General features: G+C 48.5%; 3 protein-coding genes across 6 annotated transcripts in view; 1 reads left to right on the top strand and 2 right to left on the bottom strand.

Moving 5' to 3' along the window:
* Positions 1–2,979: 2,979 nt before the first annotated feature.
* On the bottom strand, positions 2,980–5,268 carry LOC116570015 (nuclear pore-associated protein 1-like). Its single transcript, XM_032306513.1, has 2 exons — positions 3,279–5,268; positions 2,980–3,227 (listed from the first exon to the last, which is right to left on the bottom strand). The coding sequence occupies exons 1-2, from the start codon at positions 5,266–5,268 to the stop codon at positions 2,980–2,982; spliced, it is 2,238 nt and encodes a 745-aa protein (XP_032162404.1).
* Positions 5,269–5,338: 70 nt separating this feature from the next.
* Positions 5,339–23,357, top strand: part of LOC116570709 — a 233,628-nt gene continuing 215,609 nt past the window's right edge. The window contains exons 1-3 of one of the 4 annotated variants that reach the window (XR_004277533.1): positions 5,354–5,870; positions 6,108–6,240; positions 6,680–6,720. The gene's annotated coding sequence lies outside the window, so the exon portion shown is untranslated. Of the gene's footprint in view, positions 5,871–6,107; positions 6,241–6,679; positions 6,721–6,785; positions 6,826–22,424; positions 23,302–23,357 lie in introns of those variants that run through there. The other 3 variants (XM_032308189.1, XM_032308192.1, XM_032308190.1) reach the window with 3 other exon arrangements.
* LOC116570014 (nuclear pore-associated protein 1-like) lies at positions 21,405–22,699 on the bottom strand. Its single transcript, XM_032306511.1, is given in 2 exon segments — positions 21,405–21,743; positions 21,746–22,699. Coding segments are annotated over 2 exon segments (1,293 nt in total).

Genomic DNA, 23,357 nt, shown 5'->3' with positions numbered 1-23,357 from the left:
GCTAGAATGAAAACTCCACAATATCAGGAATTTTTCCTTTATTTTATTTTATTTTTATTTTTATTTATTTTTTTATTTGACAGAGAGAGATCACAAGTAGGCAGAGAGGCAGGCAGAGAGAGAGAGAGGAGGAAGCAAGCTCCCAGCCCAGCAGAGAGCCGATACGGAACTCGATCCCAGGACCCTGAGATCATGACCTGAGCCGAAGGCAGCGGCTTAACTCACTGAGCCACCCAGGCGCCCCTGAAATTTTTCCTTTATTAAGTTTCGTTGAGATTCAGAAAAGTTTAGGGTCAGCAAGAATTCGGCATGATTGTAACATGCGATTTTATGCCTTATAGTGATTTAGACCTGAGCAGGGCTGATTATCGAAGAGGATCTTTTCTACTGTATTGAAGCAACAGTGATAAATTCTAAGTAAATGAAATTTACAACAATTACAGAGCAGATACTGCTTTTACTCATTTTGTTCCTCTAATTTCAAATCTGTCCTCTCTGGGTGAAGAGGGAACATATAAGAATGACTAGCCTAAGTCTAAATTAAGTAAGAAGGCACAAAAGAAAGAAATTCAACATGTTTAGAAACTAAAATCATAGAGTGGCGTCCTCTGACACATCTGGGGTTATCCCGCCACTAATGAGGTCGAGTAGGGGGAGAGGAGAGCGAAACACAGAGGGAAGAGGGGAGGGATTGCCATCCCTTATAGTCAAAATGCAGATCTCAGGAGTCAGCACTAGCAGTCTGGCTACTTCCACATCCCAGCCCCTGATACACAGAAAATTGTACAGAGTTAATTCTGGCTGAACCCATCACCACTCACATAGGTTAATTGTTTCTCCACTGTTGAGACAAAAAGGCACATGAGCAAAGGCAGGTTAACAGGAACAAAGTTTTATAGCTAGAGAAGTATATGTTCAGTTTGGGAAAGGTAAGGGTCCATTGAGGCAAGTAGGCATGTGGCAAGGAACTTTTGCAGACAGCAGACAGCAGACGCCATTCTGCCAGTTGCAGGAGGAGGCAAAACTGGCTCAGAGCTTTAGTCAGCCAAGTTAACGCCAAGCCAGGGAGCCAGGGGGGTGGAGGGGGGGAGGCACCGTTGATGATACATGCCGCTTTCTTCTATTCTGGAACTGTATCTGGAACTTCTCGAATCTGGTGTACTACTTAACTGGACTCGGGTGCCCCTCATCTTCCAAAACGTAAACCCGCAAAGGGTGTTTCCTTCTGACTACTGAAAACAGGTTCAGTTTCAGTTGAAGGGGCTGAGCCCCCCTACAGCACAGCAAAGTCCATTTACTGTCACTTAACAATGTGCAGGAACTTGGTAGGAACTTGGTATGTCTCTTTCCCAAAAGAAAGGACCTTGGTAGTTTCCTAGGAAGCCCTGGGCAGTTTATGAAGGTGACTTGGCTATGTTCAGGGCACAGGAACAGTAGGCCAGGACCCTCGGAACACATTGCTGGTTTCTCCAAAGTCAGAGGAGGACTCTGACTAGGGGCAGGCCTACGTGTTCAGAGGGTATGTTTCTAAAAGGTCTTGGCGCTACCCCCCATTGCACCATCAGTGCTGTGGTTGGGGGCGCTCCGTGTGGTCTGTGTGGATGGGGGACCCTTGGCGTTCCCGGTCACAGAAGATGTGGTGCTGATTCCCCTAGCACCACCTATGTCAGTGCCAGGTAGTCTGCAAGTCTTCTGAGGGCGCTTGCTGATAGAAAGGGCCGCCATCATGGCTACGATGTCGTCTATAGAGTTTGCATCAGGTGGGGCAGAGTTATCCTGATGGAATGCAGGAAGGGCAGCTTGTCCAGTCTGGGCAGGTGCGCCACAGGTGCTTGGCGGAAGGAGGGAACAAGTAGTGGTGGGTTGAAGCACCGAGTTGGTGTTACAAGTAGACATGGTGGTGTTACAAGCTGGAGTTACAAGAGCGGTCGTGTGGCCAGGCGAGCCCCTTCTGTGTGAGCACTTCTGTGTCGTGGGCACACCAGAGGCTGCGATGGTGGGGCGAGCGTTGTCCTTTCGGACAGGTGCACTGCCCGTGCTTTCGGCAGGTCGGCCCCTAGGGCTCAGATTTCCTGGCGAAGCATGAACGTCGCTCGATGTCGAATGCCTCTTTTGTGAGGTGGTAGCGCTTACCCCTGGCTTTCGTTGTTTCATTGAGCCGTGGACGCCCTTGCGAGTAACGGGCGCACTGCAGCCTCTGACGTTGGGAGCCGTGTTGTCGTGTCCCATAATCGGACCACCCCTGCTTTGGGCGGGTTGACTTTTGGTGTTTGACTCCAAGCCCAAGTTGGAAGTAGACGTGTTTCGCTTGCCCTTGGTCGTTGGTGTTCCACGTGGAGACGATTTTCTTTGTCTAGGTGTTCCTTGGGCACACTGAAGGGTACTGGGCCCACCAGCACCTCCAGCAGTGGAAACTGTACTGTGGTGTCCCACTACCGCCTCTCCCACATTTTGGACAGGTTGGACCCAGGTAACCGGGTTTAAGGTGACAGTACTTGCCCCTCCTCCGGCAGCAGCCAGAATGTTCTGAGAGAGGGCCGTTGTTGTCTGACCAACAGGAGGAGCGGAAGTGGTGCTGGGTGCCTCCTGCAGCCCTGCCCCAAGTTGGGATGTTCCGGGTCCCTGTGAGCGAGCAGGGCCTGGCATAGGCACAGCAGCCCCAAAGCTCCCACCGTCCATGGGGGCTGCAGGTCCTGTTGACATGTGGGGGCCTAGAGGGGCAAGTGTGAGCAGGGAGCCGCTGAGCCTGGCACTACGTATCCCAGCGGCAACTGCACGGGCACTAGCGGTTGATATGGCACCGGGGAGAAGACCTGCCTTGGAACCAAAGGCCTTCTGCTTTTTGACAGTGGTGCCAAATGCAGAGGCTGCAAGGCCTGCTTGCTTCCTGCCATCTCTGGATGGTGGGACTAGAGAGGCAGTTGGGCCTGTGGCTTGTGTTGGGGCTACTGGCTTTCCCAGCGGGTAGGAATGGCCAGGCTAGTGCCCCTTTGGGTTCCCCGATCCGGGCTGAGAGGGGATTCGTGGGGCATAGTGGATAGGAATTGCTATGCGTGTCATGGCTGCCTTGCCAGGTAACCTGGTGGTGTGGCTGCTAGTGGGTGGTGTGTTGTGGAATGCTAAGTGGTTTGCCTTGGACTGAGGCAGTGAACGAAAGACAACGGCCTGTGAGGGAGGTGAGGTATCCATGGCCTCAGGCGTAGAGCTGTAGTTTGCAGAGGTGCTGCCTACTGGAACGGTGGTGGTTCCAGTAGAGCTGTAGTTTGCAGAGGTGCTGCCTACTGGAACGGTGGTGGTTCCAGAATTCGCCAGAAAGCCAGTGGGAATGCCAGCACTGGGAAGAACGGCTGTCTGCTGTTGCCCAGCAAGTGTCCCCTGTGTGGGCTGAGGGGCGATGTTGGGGCAGGTGGCCATCAGTTTTGATGGGATGGTAGAGGCCAGAGTGCTTCCAGGGCGCTTCAGCGTCCTGTTGCAACGGCCCTGGGATAATGAAGGAGAGCTCACCCCGGGGCCCCGGGGAGATCTGAACGTGATAGCTTGAGGAGCAGGAGTCGTGTCCATGTCAGTGACATCAGCGTTGGAAGTATGGCCAGATGTCCAATTGGCTGATGCCTTTGTGGCTGATGCCGCCACAAAAATACCAGGACTCTTTGGGGAAGGGACTGGAAGAGGGGTGGGTGGGAAAAGAGGGGGGGGATCGACACACATAGGAGTTGGGGATTCTCCTTTGCAGGAGGGCAGCTGTGATGAGACGGTTGAGGTGTTAGGAGGAGCCGGGGGGTCGGAAGTAGGTGTTGTACGGATGACTGTTTGAAGAGGGTGTTCCTTCTGAAGTGGAATTTCCCCAGGGGGAGGAGAGCCAGTAGGAACAGCCAGAGTGGGAGAGTTTGGAGCTCCAGGTGCTGTTCCCTGATCAGTAGTCTCTGTTGGGGAGGGTGGAGGGACAGATGGGATTGGGGGCCTGGCAGATTGGTCAGCCAAGTCGGTGGTAGGACCAGGGACCTGTGATGTGTCAATGGCCGGGGGCAGGGAGTCTGTAGTCTTGGAGGCAAGTAGGGGGGAGGAAGGGGCAGGTTGAGTGGCCCCGTTGTCTGCCAGGATCTCTGCTCCGCCCTCCAAGATCATCTTCCCCTGCCCCTCGGTATTGTCCAGAATGCCCAGGTTTCTGCCCAAAGCTATGCGAGGAAGCTTGGGAGGTGGGGGCAACTCTCCTCTGCCCCACTGGAATGGCATTGCTGATGGCAGAGGCACAGAAAGTGGCATGGGTATTTTCCTTTTGGAGGGCCTCCTGGTGGCAGATACTGGTGGCAAGGGGTGCTCGGATGGCTTGCCTCGAGGCTTATGCGCCTCTGTGACCTTCCTCAAGAGGTCTGGTGTGCTCTGGCTAGGCCGATGGTTCTCAGCCACCACTTTCTGTGTTGATGTCTCCTGCAGCAAGGGGCAGCCTGGGGTTGGGTCGGAGAGCACTGCTACCTCTGGAGCAGGCTTCCGAAGAGGAGCAACGTCACCAGCTGGGCCCTCTAAAGTGACAGCAGGTCTTTCTGTTGGGGGCGAGGGGGAGCTCACCCGAGGTGTCTGAGTGTTGGCCCCCAAGCTGTCTCCTGAGGGACTGGGAGATGGGTCCCCAGGTGCAGGGCTGCCTTGGTGGGAACTGAGCAGTCCACCGGTCTCCAGGGGCCTGGATGGCAACAGTATATCCCCACTGCTGTGGGGGGTCCTGTTCCCATCATCCGGCCCTCTGGTGTCTCCCAAATCTTCCTTCCCTTCTCTGGACACTTCTTGGACCTTCTCCCCCAATGCCTTTGGGCAGGAAGGGGGGAGGTAACTGGATGGTTTCGGCTTCACAGCCTCGACTGTCTGCTGGGGTTGGGAAGGCAGGACAGTGAATTTCTGCCGGGGTGGAGGGATCCTCACAGTTCTCGAGGGTCTGCACATGATGGAGGTACAAGCAGACCGTACAGGTGTTTTCGGAGGGTCCCTCCAGTTCACCGAGGGGAGGAGGCCCACAGGGGAACACACGGCCTGAGGGAGCGGATACCGTCTCTTTGGCTCCACATGAAAGCTAGCTGGTAAAGGCCTCCGATCCCGGTGGAATGGCCTGTGCCCAGGGCAGTGGGAAGGTGTGGGAGCAGCCGGAGCAGCCGGAGCAGCCGGGTGGTGCCGGACAGGATGGGAGGCTGAGCAGGCAGGAGAGACCAGCGGGCGACATCGGCCTGGCAGGGGACGGCGGCGGGGCGGGGGACGAAACTTACTAAGCAGATTGCCCATGTAGCGCTTGCAGTGTGCCAAACGATCGCGAGACAAGAGTATGAAACTCGGAGAGCGCCTTCGGAGGTCCTAACTCTTCTCGAGGTCTAGCAGGCACTGAGCAACCCAGCCCGGTGCTTGTGATATATGCCTGGAGCACGTCACAGAGAAGGGAGGAGCAGGCCCAGTGTTGGGAAGTGAGTATGCCAGTGGGCAAAGGACGAGGCCTCAGAGCCCCGCCCACCAGCCTCCAGGGCCTGGAAGGCCCCGCCCACCAACCTCCAGGGCCTGGGACTTCCTTCTGACGTGCCTGAGTTGATTAGACCCAATATGGCCGCCTCCGGGCAGCCATATTGTGGGGAGCTCTGTGGGACTGCTGTGGTCCCCACGCCCCCGCCGTGAGTTGCCAGCCCTCCCCTGAGCCCGCCAAACAAGCGAGCACGGGAGCCCCCTAGCGCTGCGAGGGGTGGCCTGCTGCTCGAGGCAACTTCCCTGCTTCCCTGTGAGGCCTGAAGCCAGGCCACCAGAGTCACCTGGCAAGCGGCAGAGGTTGTTTCTGATCCGACTCCTAACCCTGACCTGACTAGATGCTGTGTGTATTCCGTGGCCTCCCTTTCCGGCAGGTGAGCTCGCTCTTTCTTTTTGGGAATTTGGCAGGGGTCACACAGACGGTAGTGCCTTAGTCGGCATTCGAACCCAGCCCAGCCCGAGTGATGCCAGAGCTCTTACTCTGGAGTGTGTGTGAGCGTTTTTTAAATTTTTATTTTTATTCTTTGTAGTTCTTAGGGTACTGAGAACGGTGCTGCTGTACTCACAAGGAGCACAGCCACTGCCCAATATGAAGTCTTCTTTTGTTCAAGGACCACACTGGATTCTGATCTCAGAAGACGGGGGTCAGGGACCATCAGTTGCGAGCCTTGTACCATCCCACAATCGTAATTCAGCCTTGCAGACCCGGTTTGCTCTTTGGTCTACTTGGAAGGATCCAGATAGGTAAGATGGTACTTGAAGATGTTATGTAAATATATAAAGATTATAGTCTAGATAAATTGTTATCCACCTGAAAGGAATGCACCGGTGGATGGTTCCATATAGATGAGAAGCTGGTTCTAGTCTCGAAAGCAAATCCATCATTTATTCAAGTTAATAGTGGAGCAGTGTAATGGACTAAAGTCAGACCAATACAGTTTGGTCATTGGGAGTATGCCAGCCAGGTTCCCTCCACATCGTTGGCACATACATGTAATTCTAGACGTTCTCATGCACAAGAGGGGAGACCTACTCTTGGGAGTGTGGCAAGGGGAACGTGTATTTCTGTCTAGGAGCTGGAAGCTTCCGCATGCTGAGAAAGATTTCAAAATAATCTCACCTTACGCATGGCTTTACCTAGTTTGAATCTCCTTTCTTTGGCTTACTTCATTTTCTTTTTCAGATTTTATTTATTTACATGTCAGAGAGAGATCGAGAGAGAGAGCGAGCACGCACAAGCAGGGGGAGCAGCAGGCAGGGGGAGAAGCAGCCTTGCACTGAGCAGAGAGCCCGTGGCGGGGCTCCATCCCAGGACCTGGGGATTATGACGTGAGCTGAAGGTAGATGCCTAACTGGCTGAGCCACCCAGGCAGCCCTTCAACTTACTTCACTGACTTGTTTCTCTCTCATGGGGCTGATGTTGCACATTACGAATATGACATGCAAAAGTTTCAGAACCAAGAATCATACTGATCAGTTAAAAAAAATGTGTATACATTTTAAAGTTTTGTATATATTTTTATTTCTTGTATTTGAAATAGCTGTGGACATGATTCATATGCTACAGAATTAGTTTTAGAGCTCTGTTGGTGGAGCAAATGGGGACTTCTGTCCTTACGACACTTTGAGGTTGGTGGGACGCAGAAGGTCGCACACAGACGCACATTCTGCTTGCAGAAAAGGACAAATATTATAAGGCCTTTCTAAACTCTCTAGGAGGAGAAATGATTTACAGCTATGACGTTTAGCCATAATTCCTTGATATCATTTGAGGAGAGTTCAGTAAGGAACAATTTCTTGATTTTCTTTTTTTTTTTTTTTTTTTAACAGAAATAGCAAGTTTGTAGAAATTTTGGGCAAAGATTTCTTAGAGGAACTCTGAAAAAGGTGGTCACATCTGACATATCTGAAAACAATAAATTACAGTCATATGATTTCTATCTCTTTTTTTTCCTAAAGGAGGAAGAATTAAACATGATGAGTGTTAGGACTTCAGGACAATAAAAGGAAATTTGGATAAGGATATCCCAGAAAAATCTACCTCTTCATTTTTCTTGTCAAATGGGAATAGGGACAGGGTGCTTTTTTCCAAAATACAGACCATTCTCTTACTTGTCCTCGTAAGATGAAATAATTTAGTTGGGAAGTCATTGTCCTTAGATAATATTATGGCTTGGCAGAAGCAGACAGGTTGAGATAGACTTTGTCAAGGTAAAATTTTTTTAAAGTGATTGATTTAGTCATGAATGAAAATATTTTAACAATAACAGCTATTTATAAAGTTGCCAGAAAGACTGCTCCTCCTTTGACCATTTATAAGGCAGTTATCTTCAGTTATGGCAAATGAAGCCGTGGGTGGGCAGCCTTGGATGGAATTGGTAGTAATGACAGTGAACTCTAGCTAATAACCTGTGGCTGGCCACTCGTTCCCTTTCCCTTATTTCGCTCACCAACAATCTCTTGTAATTCGACTGAGTGATCCTTGGAGCTCATTAAATGAACTTTTATTCTGGACTTTTGTCTCCTTGTAGTCAGCCCCTCTTCTCTCTCTTTACTCTAACTGAGGCTCAGCAGAAGTAAACTGGCTTTGTGCAGCCCCTTCTCAGGGTAGTCTTGACTTGATCATTCTGTCCACCACGCCTACATTTCACTTTTTGCCTTCTAGAAAGGTATCAGAATCTTTCTGTGGTTGATGACTTCCACAGTCTCTTGGCTTTGGTGTTAAGTTTGGTGTTTCTATCCTTTTATTAAATATGGTTTCTTTTTTTTTTTTTTTTTTAAGATTTCATTTTTTTATTTATTTGAGAGACAGAGACCACAAGTAGGCAGAGGGAGAGGAGGAAGCAGGCTCCCCACTGAGCAGAGAGCCCACTGCTGGGCTGGATGCCAGGACCATGGGATCATGAGCCGAGCCGAAGGCAGAGGCTCCAACCCACTGAGCCACCCAGGCGCCCCTAAATATGGTTTCAAAAGAAATAGAAAGTAAGTATTTTTTTCTAGTCAGCCATCTTGAACTGAAAATACCTGTTGATTTTAGCATCTAACACTTCCATAGGAAAAAAAAAAAAAAAAAAAAAAAGAACATCCCAACCTCAGCATTCACAGATGTAACATTCAAGATTTCAACTTTTCTTGAGAAATCAGTAAAGATTTAGGATGTAGTAATTTCCTTTTTTTCCCCAAGATTTTATTTACTTGTTTGACAGAGAGAGAGAGAGCGCACGTGCGAATACATGAGCAGGATAGGGAGAGGGAGAAGCAGGCTCTCCGCTGAACAAGGGCCCCAATATGGGACTTGATCCCAGGACCCTGGGATCATGACCTGAACTGAAGGCAGATGCCTAACGACAGAGCCGCCCAGGCATCCAAAGATGTAGTAATTTCTAATGGGAAAATAATACCTATCTCAGGAGCGCCTTGGTGGCTCAGTGGCTTAAAGCCTCTGCTTTCAGCTCAGGTCATGATCCTAGGGTCCTGGGATCAAGCCCCGCATCAGGCTCTCTCTGCTCAGCAGGGAGCCTGCTTCCCTTCCTCTCTCTGCCTGCCTCTCTACCTACTTGTGATCTCTCTCTGTCAAATATTTACATAAAATCTTAAAAAACAAATAATACCTATCTCATGGAGTTGATTTGAGGATTAAAGAAGATAATGAACATGAAAATGGTTTGTAAAGTTTCCAAGTTCTATAAAAATGTTTTTTTATTATTTTATTTTTTGCTGTTTCACTTTGCCTAAAAGTTGTTTAGGACATTGTGTATGTGAGAAAATGCCTTCTAGGTTACTGTTTTGAAAAACAGACTATTTTTCAATAGGTCAATGGAAGTGACATTGTTTTTGAAGGTTGGGGTAAAGACACAAATGTTCCTTGACACCTGTATAACTATACTACTTTTGGCAAATAATTTACTCATGTATTCATTCGCCTTATAGTTTTGTCGAGGACCTACTTCCAGCTAGATGTGTTATATCAGGTGCTGGAAAACATGTTTTAAGTATTTTAGGCTTTGTGGGCCATGCGCATTTTCTGTAGCCTCATCTCCTTCTTCAACCTTTTAAAATGTAAGAAACATTATTATCTCATACATCATCCAAAAACAGGCTGAGAGCCTGATTTGACCTGTGGATCACTATTTGCCAACCTCTGCTCTGTATCTTCACTGAGTAGAAGGTACATCTTTGGGTAATTCACATTTTTTTTTTTTAAGATTTTATTTATTTATATGAGAGAGAGTGGGAGGGGGCACAAGCAGGGGGAGAGGGAGAGGCAGACTCCTTGCTGAGCAGGGCATTTGCGGGGGCGGGGCGCGGGAGGGTTGGGGTGTCATTGGGGGGTGGGGGCGGTTGGTGCGGGGAGGGCTCGCTCTGTCCCTGGACTCTGGATTCAAGACCTGATCAAAGGCAGATGCTTAACCAACTGAGGCACCCAGATGCCCCGGTAATTCACTTCTTTTCAACCAATATTTGGTCTTCCTGATCTTGTCTTCCCTCCCATTCAGCCTCTAATACAGCATCCAGGGAGCTTCTGTGAAAACATAGCTCAGATCATATCACTTAAATCTTGTCGCGGCTCGCTCAAGGCAAAAACAAAATCCTCAAAATGCCTCGACAGCCCTAGCAGTCTAGGCCTCCAGCTTCCTCTCTGAGTTCTTCCTTCTCCTCTCCACTCTGCTCATTCTGTCCTCCACATGCTGACATTCTTTCTGTTGCTTGACTACTCCGGGTACACTTTTGCCTCTGCTTTCCATCTGACAGTTGCCTCTGTTTGTACCATTCAGTCCCCAAATACGTACATTGCCGTCTCCCACATTCACCTTATATTGTTTCTTAAATTTCATCTTCCCCAGGAGCAACCGAATGGCTCATTTGGTTAGGCATCTGACTCTTGATGTTAGCTCAGGTCGTGATCTTCATGAGATCCGGCTCCAAGTCAGGCTCCTGCTCAGTGGTCTTCTTGACCCTCCCCAGCCCCCATCCCTCCACTCTTGGATGCATTCTCCCTCAAATAAATAAACTCAATTAAAAAAAAAAAACTTTAATTTTTTTTTATCTTCCCCATAAAGTCTTCATTGATCACTTTATTTCAGATTGCAACTTCTTCCCATCAACTCACAATGTTCATCTCCCTTCCTTGCTTTCTAGTTCCCTTTAGCACTTACCTGACATGCTAGTTATTTAATCCATTTATTTAATTCTTATTTATGGTTATATTTGAGTTTCTGTATTTGTTTCTTTATTTTTAACGCCCCCGGCCCCCCGCTAGAGAGAGGGGGTGAATATATGTTGTTCACTAATATATCCCCTGCACATACTGAAGAATAGTGCCTGAAATTTGGTAAAAGATAAATACATCTTCTTGACTAAGTGAATAATTGTGTACATAAATCAACGAACATATCTGCAGGGTTTCTGAATTGAGGACTCATGCTAAGAGGAAGGTGAATTGTTGGGACCAGGTACTGCGAGAAGCAGTATTTGTAGTTCTCTGACAACTAACCTAAAACATGGGTTTTTGTTAATTTAAGTAGTTTTAGTGGAAGCACTGGGAACTAGTTTGGGGACACACATCGTCAAGATTTTTATAAGTGCATTCAGTAGAGTTATTTTTCAAGTGTGTACAAGTATCAATGAAAATATATGCATTCATAGATATACCTCTATTACTTTAATACTTTAGAAGAGCCCCACAAAGTAGGGATGGCAAGTATTAATATCTTTCTTTTATGACGCTTACTCTGCTCAAGGTTATGTAATAATTTAGTTGTAAATGTCAAACTAGACTCAAAGTTTTTGAGTCTGGCCTCCCTAGAAACCCTTGACATTAATAAGACCCACAAAACATTCAGCATCCAGGGATGCCCACACTGCAGACTTACTTATGGGCCATCCATTTTAATGAAGAAGTGAGTTAGCTTATACAAGCAAAAGTATATTGTTTTGTCCTCTGTTGATATGAGTAGTGGAAAAGTGCGCTCTAACGCCTTTAGGATGGTTTGAGACCATCATATCTGCATTATAGGCATGACAGTGTTTAGCCAGGATGTCTTTCTCTGCTACTCAGAAGAATTCCCATAATACATAGTGATATGTATTGAGGCAGATAAGGTAACTTCGGGGTAATTAGAAGTCCTTCAGCATGATTTTTTGAGGAGCCTTGGCTGTAAAATGAAAATAGTTGGTTTGGACACTTACAACTATGAAGAATTAAATCGGACCTTAATTTTCACAGTAAATGAAATGAGCTTATTTTATTTCTGCCGCCTCCCATATAGCTTTCTCCGACCTCTGTTTTGTGCTTGGAAAACTTAGAAATTAAAAATCAAACATGAAAAAACGACAACATAAGTGATGCCTGAGATAGTTTGTTAGCTTACATGAGCATCCAGAATTAAATATAACCTAGTTCAAATGTTTATTGTAGTTCAGTATTATATATTGGGGTGGATCCTCCAAGGTGCCAGGAAGTGGGAATTCACTTATCCTGTTTGGAACTAGAGCCCATATATACCTTCAGTTACCAGTTCTGCCCTTTCAGTGGAAACATCTTCAGGTACCACTGTTTTCTGTGTGCCTGGTATAGAACTCATTTAGTTTTAAGAATTTTCCAGGTACTTCTTAATGCGCAGTGTCCAATCCCAGCCTTGCCAAGGCCTGCACCAGCTACATAGAATGGAGCTTTTCTTTCTCTGTATTATTCAGAACCCAATAAAAGAATAATGGAGTGGGATGGCTAATACCAGGGTTCTTGTCCCAGATGGACCATAAAATAATTGTGTCCCTTTGGGAACCTCTTAGTTATTTGGGGCCCCTTTTCTTTTCTTTATTTGGAAAGAGTTGTACTGGAGGATTCAAAATGGCATGTGCACTCTTTGAGTAATATTTTAGATGCTACCAGTATTCTAAACAAATGAAGGCAAGTACACATGAAGCTGTGCAACACGTTTTAGAGCTGCCTCAATTTTATAGATAAGATGACAGAGTACAGCAGAAGTGGGTGATTTAAACAGAGGCTCCAAAGTAGGTAGAACTAAACCACAAGTCTCCTTTTCTTTTGTTTTGTTTTCCTGAAGCTCCTTTAGCCAAAACATGGGCTTCTGAATATCAATCTGTGAAGCATATTATCAGTATGTTTAAGGAAGGCTTTCTTTTTTTTTTTTTTTTATTTAAAGATTTTTATTTATTTATCAGAGAGATTGGGGGAGAGAGCGAGCACAGGCAGAATGGCAGGCAGAGGCAGAGGGAGAAGCAGGCTCCCTGCTGAGCAAGGAGCCCAATGGTGGACTCGATCCCAGGACGCTGGGATCATGACCTGAGCCGAAGGCAGCTGCTTAACCAACTGAGCCACTCAGGCGTCCCTAAGGAAGGCTTTCTTAAGGGAATTCCAATTAATGGCAGGAAGTTTTGAAATTCTTCCAAGGTCATCTGATCTTGTGAGATTTACAATTCTATTTTCATGTCAAGCAAGTCCGGTCAGTGCCAGGTAATCATCGAAAGTTCCAGTTGCTTCTCTGAACAGAAGTACTGAACCTCTTGAGGTTTTCTTTTTGCTCTCTTAGATCTATGCCAGATAAGACTTTTTTAGAGAGTAGGTTCAGTCTTCTTTGGTTCATGTAAGAAAGACATTCAGTGAGTCAGTGTGGGGGTTAGCCCCATCTTCTCAGAGTGGTAGTGAGCTCCTGATAAAAGATAATTGTTATTAGACAAATTTCCTCAAAATAGAAAAGTTTTCTCAGATTTCTAATACCAAATACGTAATTTTACATTTTCCTATAATGTATAGGAAATGTATACCTATATTTACACTACCTACTGGGTATGATATATGCGTATAATGGAATGTTATTCAGACTGAAAAAGTCATGACGTTCTGATAGACGCTACAACATGGATGAACCTTGAACACATTATGCTAAGTGAAGTCAGTCAGTTACAAAAGGGCAAATATTATATGATTCTACCTAGCTGAGGTATTTAGAATAGGCAAATTCATGGAAGCAGGAAGTCAAATGGTGGTTTCTAGGACTTGCGCTGCGTGGGTATTGGGATGTTGCTCTTATGGGAATAGAGTTTCACTTTGGGATGATAAGAAAAGTTCTGGCGATGGATGGTGGTGATGGTTATACGACATCGTGAATGCATTTTAATGCCACTGAAGTGTATATTTAAAATTTTCTGTTACGTGTATTTTGCCACCGTAAAAGACTAAATGTGTGATTGAAGCACAGATTTTATGTACAACACAGAAAGCGTGATTCGTGAAAGAAAAGAAAATTGATAATGTGGACTTTATTAAATTTTAAAATGTCCATTCTGTGAAAGACAGTGTTCAAAGAATGGAAAGACAGGCACCTGATTAGGAGAATATGTTTTCAAAACACATATCTAAAGAAAGATATGCATGCGGAATATTCAGAGAAGTAGTAAACTAACAACAAAAACAACGACGACAACAACAACTTCATAATAAGAAACCAAACTCCATAAATCAGTTAAAATGAAAAGGCAATAGGAGTAGACATCTTAGTGGGTAGTATATAAAAAGGACAAATATGCGTCTATAAATTGCTCAACAGGGGCGCCTGGGTGGCTCGGTAGGTTAAGCTGCTGTGTTCAGCTCAGGTCATGATCTCGGGGTCCTGGGATCGAGTCCCACATCCGGCTGTCTGCTCAGCAGGGAGCCTGCTTCTCTCTCTGTCTCTCTCTCTCTGCCTACTTGAGATCTCTGTCAAATAAATAAAATCTTTAAAAAAGAATTGCTCAACATTGGGGAATTATTGGAAAAGGATGTGCACTGTGCATTAGAGAAAAACAAAACACCCGTGGGATACCCCACCCATTTAATAAAATGGCTTAAATACCAAAAACTGACAGTACTACTTGCTGGTAAGGATGTGAGACAACAGAGAATCCTATTCATTGCTGATGGGATTTCAAAGAGTACAACCTCTTGAGAAGACCTCTTGCCAGAAAAAAAAATTAAAAATAAAAACAGTAAGTATCTTACCGTAATAAACAAATAAATAAAACAATAAGTATTTTACCAAAAAAAGATAAATTTAAATGTGCGATTGAAACTAAAGGTAAAAACTTCAAGAAAAGGAGGCATGGAAGGATGCTAGAGACAAAGACATTGAACCATTTCTTAATAACTGAACAACTGCCAACACTAAGATATCAGAACCAACAAATTGTGAACAAAAACTGAAAGCCAGATCCTCAGATAATTTTTTTTTTTAAAGATTTTATTTATTTATTTGTCATAGAGAGAGAAGCGAGAGCAAGCACAGGCAGACAGAGTGGCAGGCAGAGGTAGAGGGAGAAGCAGGCTACCCGCCAAGCAAGGAGCCCGACGTGGGACTCGATCTCAGGATGCTGGGATCATGACCTGAGCCGAAGGCAGCTGCCCAACCAACTGAGCCACCCAGGCGTCCCAGATCCTCAGATAATTTAATCCTTGAGAAAAGACCATGGAACTAGAAGGCTGAGAGAACGCAGAGCCATCACCAATTAACTCCAATAGACTTGATCACTGAAATAGCATTCTTGTCTTTGTAACTTGTAAGAAACTCTTTGTACGTTGTTTTAGGGATAACATTTTAGGCAGAAGATGTTAAGATTACCATTGTTTGTACTTTCCTTATGACTTCTCATCGCCAAATCTGAATTCATCGTCGGACACACTGGGTTCTGCCTCTGAATATCTTCTCATTGGTTTCCTGGTTTTAATATCAGGTCCTTAGTCTTTCTGGTAGGAGTTACTAATTCTGTTTTCTTCCCCCTTAAATGGGTCCTCAGCGTTTCTATGAAGGTAGTCTTGCAAAAATGGGCGTATGGTCTGTCAGTTGAGTCATTATTCAGGGGCTTTGTGTTTACAAAGAGTCATGATGCCCAGTTTATGTAATCCTTACATCAAGTGCTCCTCCCCACTGGACTATCCTGGGTTATGTGAATAGTTCACCATATTGGATTGTCCTTTTCCTTCCACCAAGCAGTCCTTTCTCCCTGTTGTGCACCTGGAAAAAGCCACTGCATTTTTCAAAACTCAATTTGCATATTATTTTTATTGTGAAGTCCTTTTAGTGTTGTGACCACACTCTCCTTTTGGCTACCATGGCACTTTGGCCTTCCTGGTTGTTGCGTTGGCTACAGTCGCGTGGGCTACACTGTATTTTAATTGTGTTTTTTACATGTCTCTGTCTTCTCCTAGGCAACGTTCCTTGAGACCAGGGACTGACATTTTTGATCTGTCGATGTTGCCTTAGCATGTTACTTGGTGTATGGTGGCTAGCCATAAAAACCAGATTTCAGAAAATGAAAAGGAGTTATGTACATACTGCTTATTATCACTTGACAGATAAACCAGAAAAGAAATGTGAATGCTGCTGCTTGAAAGTTCACCTCTGGTAAATGGTGGTGGTACTGGACTCCACTTTGAATGTTTTTTCCCACTATTTTATACATTCCTACCTTATGCCTTCTGTTTATTTCTACGTGTGTCTTTATGACTAACCCAGGAAGAGCAGATGAAGGTGGAGCTAGGCCATGGGCCGTATTTGTTAGAATAGGATACAAATGAGAGGGATTCTTGGTAAGAAAGTCCTGAAGCAATACAGGTCTATATTCTCCCTCTGAGTCATGTAGAGGGATCCGCTCGCAAAGAATTTTATTAGCATCTAATCAGGATGTTTTTGCACAAGGCTCCTGATTGGCTATTTAGTGTAGGAAGAGTAAATCAGGGTTAAAGTAGTTTGATATGTTTTACATTGTAAATGTGTGTTTTGTTTTGTTTTGTTTTTAAATGCTGGGGTGGGAGTAGGGAGTACCAAATGTTCCTTCGCCACTCCTGATCGTTTAGTCATGTCAAGAGAGAGCTCCTTAGCTCATTTCAGCTCTGCTTCTTTATTTACTCTGCTCCTAAGGTGGGCAAATGGTGTCCATAGAAAGTTTAGGAAGAATTAACCGGTCATGCTCGCCTTGACTAATTCTGTTCTCTTCCTCGAGAATGCGAGTGGGTATCTTCTGTTTCTCACATCCCGAGTATTACTAGTTGGTAGTCTGCCCAATTCTGGAGTTCAGTTATGGGGCCATTTAGCTTTCATTCAAACTGGGCTTCTCAAACCTGGGTTATTAATAAAAGTAAAAACATATTTCAGTCTCTATCTTTCCTTTTTTACTTCCTACCCTACTCCAGACCTAGATGTAGTAAGGTTTTTGTAGTTTATTAGGATATTTGAAAGATGTTAACATTTAGTGCATTACATGGGAACACTGAGAAATGAAAAGGAGCCAAAGTCTGCCAAGTAAAATGTCTATGTGGGGACTGTCTTGGTACTGCCAGAGAAGATGGTTTTGTGCTGTGGTCCTTCTTAGGTGGTAGGACATTGTGACCTTTGAAACAGTTTGAACACATGGAGGTTAGGCCAGACAGTGTTGTGCAGTGAACCACGAAGACCTGGGAAAGGTTTAATGCCAGCTGTGTTAGTTCCCTGTGGCTGCCATGAAAATGGCCACTTACGTGGTGGCTTAAACAACAGAAGGTTCCTCTCTCATGGTTCTGGAGGCCAAAAGTCTGAAATCAAGGTGTCAGTAGAGCTGTATAGATGTTCGAGGGCAGAATCCATTCTGTGCCTCTTTCAGCTTCTAAGGGTTGCTATCTTCCTCGGCTTATGAGCACATCACTCAGTCTCTGACTTTGTCTATACATCACCTTCTCCTCTATGTGCCCACATCTTCCCTTTTTTCTGCCTCAAATCTCCCCCCGTCCTCCATGTGTAAGGATACTTGCTATTTATTTTATCGAGGGATCCCGCCACCTCAAAACTCTAACTTAATTATATCTACAAAGACCTTTTTCCAAATGTACTGAAAATCGTAGATTATAAGGACAAGGATATGGACCTGGGGGGCCGTGTTTTAGGGGCTATTATTCAACCTGCTCAAGCAGACATAAGATACTTTGATTTTGGCCGATGACTGCGTGGAGAGTGGTAGTTTCTGTAGTCACTTACACAAAGGTCTGGCTCAAAGCAAGGGGACCTCGGGGAGTTGCAGGTGGCTGAGCATATGACTAGAGCAGAATCAGGAAGGAACAAAGGAGATGTTTACATGCACTGGACTTCAGGGTGCCCGGAAGTGTACAGGTCAGGGAAGTCTCGGGCAGTTGCCCACCTTAGCTTACTTCGCAGGATGGCTTTCCAGAGTAGGCTTGTTTGAGACAAAGACTCGATTGTTAGGAGAAGTTTTATAGGACTTGCCAGTATTCACATATATGGCTTGCCAGAGGCTCAAGTGACTCCATTTACCGTGTGGACCCGTTGAGTCGGGATTTGTCAAACAGGTATGACAGAGAAATGTTCTCTAAGAGGTGGCCTTCTACAGTCTAAGAGTTCATAGCAGGAGGCAGTGAAAATGGCCAGAGCCAGGCCACAGAGCAAGCACGGGCTTCTACTCCCTTTGTTCCTCTAGGTTCAGACTGTCCTCTCTGGGTGAAGAGGGCACATATTGGTTGACGGGACTAAGTCTAAATTAAGTAAGAAGGCACAGAAGAAAGCATTTCAACATGTTTAGAAACTAAAATCATCGAGTGGCTTCCTTTGACACATCGGGGGTTATCCCGCCGCTAATGAGGTCAGAGTGGGGGGAGAGGAGAGGAAACACACAGGGAAGAGGGGAGGGCAGTCACCTCATCCCTCCCGCCTCTGAACCGTATGTCCTTCTGGATTGCCATCCCTTACAGTCAAAATGCAGATCTCAAGAGTCAGCACTAGCAGCCTGGCTACTTCCACATCCCAGCCCCTGATACACAGAAAATTGTACAGAGTTAATTCCGGCTGAACCCATCACCACTCACATAGGTTAATTCTTTCTCCACTGTTGAGACAAAAAGGCACATGAGCAAAGGCAGGTTAACAGGAACAAAGTTTTATAGCTAGAGAAGTATATGTTCAGTTTGGGAAAGGTAAGGGTCCATTGAGGCAAGTAGGCATGTGGCAAGGAACTTTTGCAGACAGCAGACAGCAGACGGCATCCTGCCGGTTGCACCAAGTTAACACCAAGCCGGGGAGCCAGCGGTGGGGGGGGGGCACCGTTGATGATACATGCCACTTTCTTCTATTCTGGAACTGTATCTGGAACTTCTCAAATCTGGTGTACTTCTTAAGTGGGCTCAGGTGCCCCTCACCTTCCAAAATGTACACCCGCAAAGGGTGTTTCCTTCTGACTACTGAAAACAGGTTCAGTTTCAGTTGAAGGGGCTGAGCCCCCCTATAGCACAGCAAAGTCCATTTACTGTCACATAACAATGTGCAGGAACTTGGTAGGAACTTGGTATGTCCCTTTCCCAAAAGAAAGGAACTCGGTAGTTTCCTAGGAAGCCCTGGGCAGTTTATGAAGGTGACTCGGCTATGTCCAGGGCACAGGAACAGTAGGCCAGGACCCTCGGAACACATTGCTGGTTTCTCCAAAGTCAGAGGAGGACTCTGACTAGGGGCAGGCCTACGTGTTCGGAGGGTATGGTTCTAAAAGGTCTTGGCGCTACCCCCCATTGCACCATCAGTGCTGTGGTTGGGGGCGCTCCGTGTGGTCTGTGTGGATGGGGGACCCTTGGCGTTCCCGGTCACAGAAGATGTGGTGCTGATTCCCCTAGCACCACCTATGTCAGTGCCAGGTAGTCTGCAAGTCTTCTGAGGGCGCTTGCTGATAGAAAGGGCCGCCATCATGGCTACGATGTCGTCTATAGAGTTTGCATCAGGTGGGGCAGAGTTATCCTGATGGAATGCAGGAAGGGCAGCTTGTCCAGTCTGGGCAGGTGCGCCACAGGTGCTTGGCGGAAGGAGGGAACAAGTAGTGGTGGGTTGAAGCACCGAGTTGGTGTTACAAGTAGACATGGTGGTGTTACAAGCTGGAGTTACAAGAGCGGTCGTGTGGCCAGGCGAGCCCCTTCTCTGTGAGCACTTCTGTGTCGTGGGCACACCAGAGGCTGCGATGGTGGAGCGAGCGTTGTCCTTTCGGACAGGTGCACTGCCCGTGCTTTCGGCAGGTCGGCCCCTAGGGCTCGGATTTCCTGGCGAAGCATGCACGTCGCTCGATGTCGAATTCCTCTTTTGTGAGGTGGTAGCCCTTACCCCTGGCTTTCGTTGTTTCGTTGAGCCGTGGACGCCCTTGCGGGGAACGGGCACACTGCAGCCTCTGACGTTGGGAGCCATGTTGTCGTGTCCCATAATCGGACCACCCCTGCTTTGGGCAGTTGGCTTTTGGTGTTTGACTCCAAGCCCAAGTTGGAAGTAGACGTGTTTCGCTTGCCCTTGGTCGTTGGTGTTCCACGTGGAGACGATTTTCTTTGTCTAGGTGTTCCTTGGGCACACTGAAGGGTACTGGGCCCACCAGCACCTCCAGCAGTGGAAACTGTACTGTGGTGTCCCACTACCGCCCTTCCCACATTTTGGACAGGTTGGACCCAGGTAACCGGGTTTAAGGTGACAGTACTTGCCCCTCCTCCGGCAGCAGCCAGAATGTTCTGAGAGAGGGCCGTTGTTGTCTGACCAACAGGAGGAGCGGAAGTGGTGCTGGGTGCCCCCTGCAGCCCTGCCCCAATTTGGGATGTTCCAGGTCCCTGTGAGCGAGCAGGGCCTGGCATAGGCACACCAGCCCCAAAGCTCCCACCGTCCATGGGGGCTGCAGGTCCTGTTGACACGTGGGGGTCTAGAGGGGCAAGTGTGAGTAGGGAGCCGCTGAGCCTGGCACTGTGTATCCCAGCGGCAACTGCACGGGCACTAGCGGTTGATATGGCACCGGGGAGAAGACCTGCCTTGGAACCAAAGGCCTTCTGCTTTTTGACAGTGGTGCCAAATGCAGAGGCTGCAAGGCCTGCTTGCTTCCTGCCATCTCTGGATGGTGGGACTAGAGAGGCAGTTGGGCCTGTGGCTTGTGTTGGGGCTACTGGCTTTCCCAGCGGGTAGGAATGGCCAGGCTAGTGCCCCTTTGGGTTCCCAGATCCGGGCTGAGAGGGGATTCGTGGGGCATAGTGGATAGGAATTGCTATGCGTGTCATGGCTGCCTTGCCAGGTAACCTGGTGGTGTGGCTGCTACTGGGTGTTGTGTTGTGGAATGCTAAGTGGTTTGCCTTAGACTGAGGCAGTGAACGAAAGACAACGGCCTGTGAGGGAGGTGAGGTATCCATGGCCTCAGGCGTAGAGCTGTAGTTTGCAGAGGTGCTGCCTACTGGAACGCTGGTGGTTCCAGAATTCGCCAGAAAGCCAGTGGGAATGCCAGCACTGGGAAGAACGGCTGTCTGCTGTTGCCCAGCAAGTGTCCCCTGTGTGGGCTGAGGGGCGATGTTGGGGCAGGTGGCCATCAGTTTTGATGGGATGGTAGAGGCCAGAGTGCTTCCAGGGCGCTTCAGCGTCCTGTTGCAACGGCCCTGGGATAATGAAGGAGAGCTCACCCCGGGGCCCCGGGGAGATCTGAGCGTGATAGCTTGAGGAGCAGGAGTCGTGTCCATGTCAGTGACATCAGCGTTGGAAGTATGGCCAGATGTCCAGTTGGCTGATGCCTTTGTGGTTGATGCCGCCACAAAAATACCAGGACTCTTTGGGGAAGGGACTGGAAGAGGGGTGGGTGGGAAAAGAGGGGGGGGATCGACACACATAGGAGTTGGGGATTCTCCTTTGCAGGAGGGCAGCTGTGATGAGACGGTTGAGGTGTTAGGAGGAGCCGGGGGGTCGGAAGTAGGTGTTGTACGGATGACTGTTTGAAGAGGGTGTTCCTTCTGAAGTGGAATTTCCCCAGGGGGAGGAGAGCCAGTAGGAACAGCCAGAGTGGGAGAGTTTGGAGCTCCAGGTGCTGTTCCCTGATCAGTAGTCTCTGTTGGGGAGGGTGGAGGGACAGATGGGATTGGGGGCCTGGCAGATTGGTCAGCCAAGTCGGTGGTAGGACCAGGGACCTGTGATGTGTGAATGGCCCGGGGCAGGGAGTCTGTAGTCTTGGAGGCAAGTAGGGGGGAGGAAGGGGCAGGTTGAGTGGCCCCGTTGTCTGCCAGGATCTCTGCTCTGCCCTCCAAGATCATCTTCCCCTGCCCCTCGGTATTGTCCAGAATGCCCAGGTTTCTGCCCAAAGCTATGCGAGGAAGCTTGGGAGGTGGGGGCAACTCTCCTCTGCCCCACTGGAATGGCATTGCTGATGGCAGAGGCACAGAAAGTGGCATGGGTATTTTCCTTTTGGAGGGCCTCCTGGTGGCAGATACTGGTGGCAAGGGGTGCTCGGATGGCTTGCCTCGAGGCTTATGCGCCTCTGTGACCTTCCTCAAGAGGTCTGGTGTGCTCTGGCTAGGCCGATGGTTCTCAGCCACCACTTTCTGTGTTGATGTCTCCTGCAGCAAGGGGCAGCCTGGGGTTGGGTCCGAGAGCACTGCTACCTCCGGAGCAGGCTTCCGAAGAGGAGCAACGTCACCAGCTGGGCCCTCTAAAGTGACAGCAGGTCTTTCTGTTGGGGGCGAGGGGCAGCTCACCCGAGGTGTCTGAGTGTTGGCCCCCAAGCTGTCTCCTGAGGGACTGGGAGATGGGTCCCCAGGTGCAGGGCTGCCTTGGTGGGAACTGAGCAGTCCACCGGTCTCCAGGGGCCTGGATGGCAACAGTATATCCCCACTGCTGTGGGGGGCCCTGTTCCCATCATCCGGCCCTCTGGTGTCTCCCAAATCTTCCTTCCCTTCTCTGGGCACTTCTTGGACCTTCTCCCCCAACGCCTTTGGGCAGGAAGGGGGGAGGTAACTGGATGGTTTCGGCTTCACAGCCTCGACTGTCTGCTGGGGTTGGGAAGGCAGGACAGTGAATTTCTGCCGGGGTGGAGGGATCCTCACGGTTCTCGAGGGTCTGCACATGATGGAGGTACAAGCAGACCGTACAGGTGTTTTCGGAGGGTCCTTCCAGTTCACCGAGGGGAGGAGGCCCACAGGGGAACACACGGCCTGAGGGAGCGGATACCGTCTCTTTGGCTCCACATGAAAGCTAGCTGGTAAAGGCCTCCGATCCCGGTGGAATGGCCTGTGCCCAGGGCAGTGGGAAGGTGTGGGAGCAGCCGGAGCAGCCGGAGCAGCCGGGTGGTGCCGGACAGGATGGGAGGCTGAGCAGGCAGGAGAGACCAGCGGGCGACATCGGCCTGGCAGGGGACGGCGGCGGGGCGGGGGACGAAACTTACTAAGCAGATTGCCCATGTAGCGCTTGCAGTGTGCCAAACGATCGCGAGACAAGAGTATGAAACTCGGAGAGCGCCTCCGGAGGTCCTAACTCTTCTCGAGGTCTAGCAGGCACTGAGCAACCCAGCCCGGTGCTTGTGATATATGCCTGGAGCACGTCACAGAGAAGGGAGGAGCAGGCCCAGTGTTGGGAAGTGAGTATGCCAGTGGGCAAAGGACGAGGCCTCAGAGCCCCGCCCACCAGCCTCCAGGGCCTGGAAGGCCCCGCCCACCAACCTCCAGGGCCTGGGACTTCCTTCTGACGTGCCTGAGTTGATTAGACCCAATATGGCCGCCTGCGGGCAGCCATATTGTGGGGAGCTCTGTGGGACTGCTGTGGTCCCCACGCCCCCGCCGTGAGTTGCCAGCCCTCCCCTGAGCCCGCCAAACAAGCGAGCACGGGAGCCCCCTAGCGCTGCGAGGGGTGGCCTGCTGCTCGAGGCAACTTCCCTGCTTCCCTGTGAGGCCTGGAGCCAGGCCACCAGAGTCACCTGGCAAGCGGCAGAGGTTGTTTCTGATCCGACTCCTAACCCTGACCTGAGTAGATGCTGTGTGTATTCCTTGGCCTCCCTTTCCGGCAGGTGAGCTCGCTCTTTCTTTTTGGGAATTTGGCAGGGGTCACACAGACGGTAGTGCC

This window comes from Mustela erminea, chromosome 12 (genome assembly GCF_009829155.1).
Source record: "Mustela erminea isolate mMusErm1 chromosome 12, mMusErm1.Pri, whole genome shotgun sequence".
Taxonomy (NCBI): Eukaryota; Metazoa; Chordata; class Mammalia; order Carnivora; family Mustelidae; genus Mustela; species Mustela erminea.
The sequence above is the reverse complement of the archived record's forward strand: the minus strand, read 5'-3'. Positions and strand labels throughout refer to the sequence as shown.

Excerpts from the sequence above, each read along its gene's own strand:
- LOC116570015 (XM_032306513.1), bottom strand. The coding sequence starts at position 5,268 with ATGGGCAATCTGCTTAGTAAGTTTCGTCCCCCGCCCCGCCGCCGTCCC. Across the intron at positions 3,228-3,278 it reads AACCACCACCGTTCCAGTAG|GCAGCACCTCTGCAAACTAC; the intron begins GCAGCACCTCTG and ends CCGTTCCAGTAG.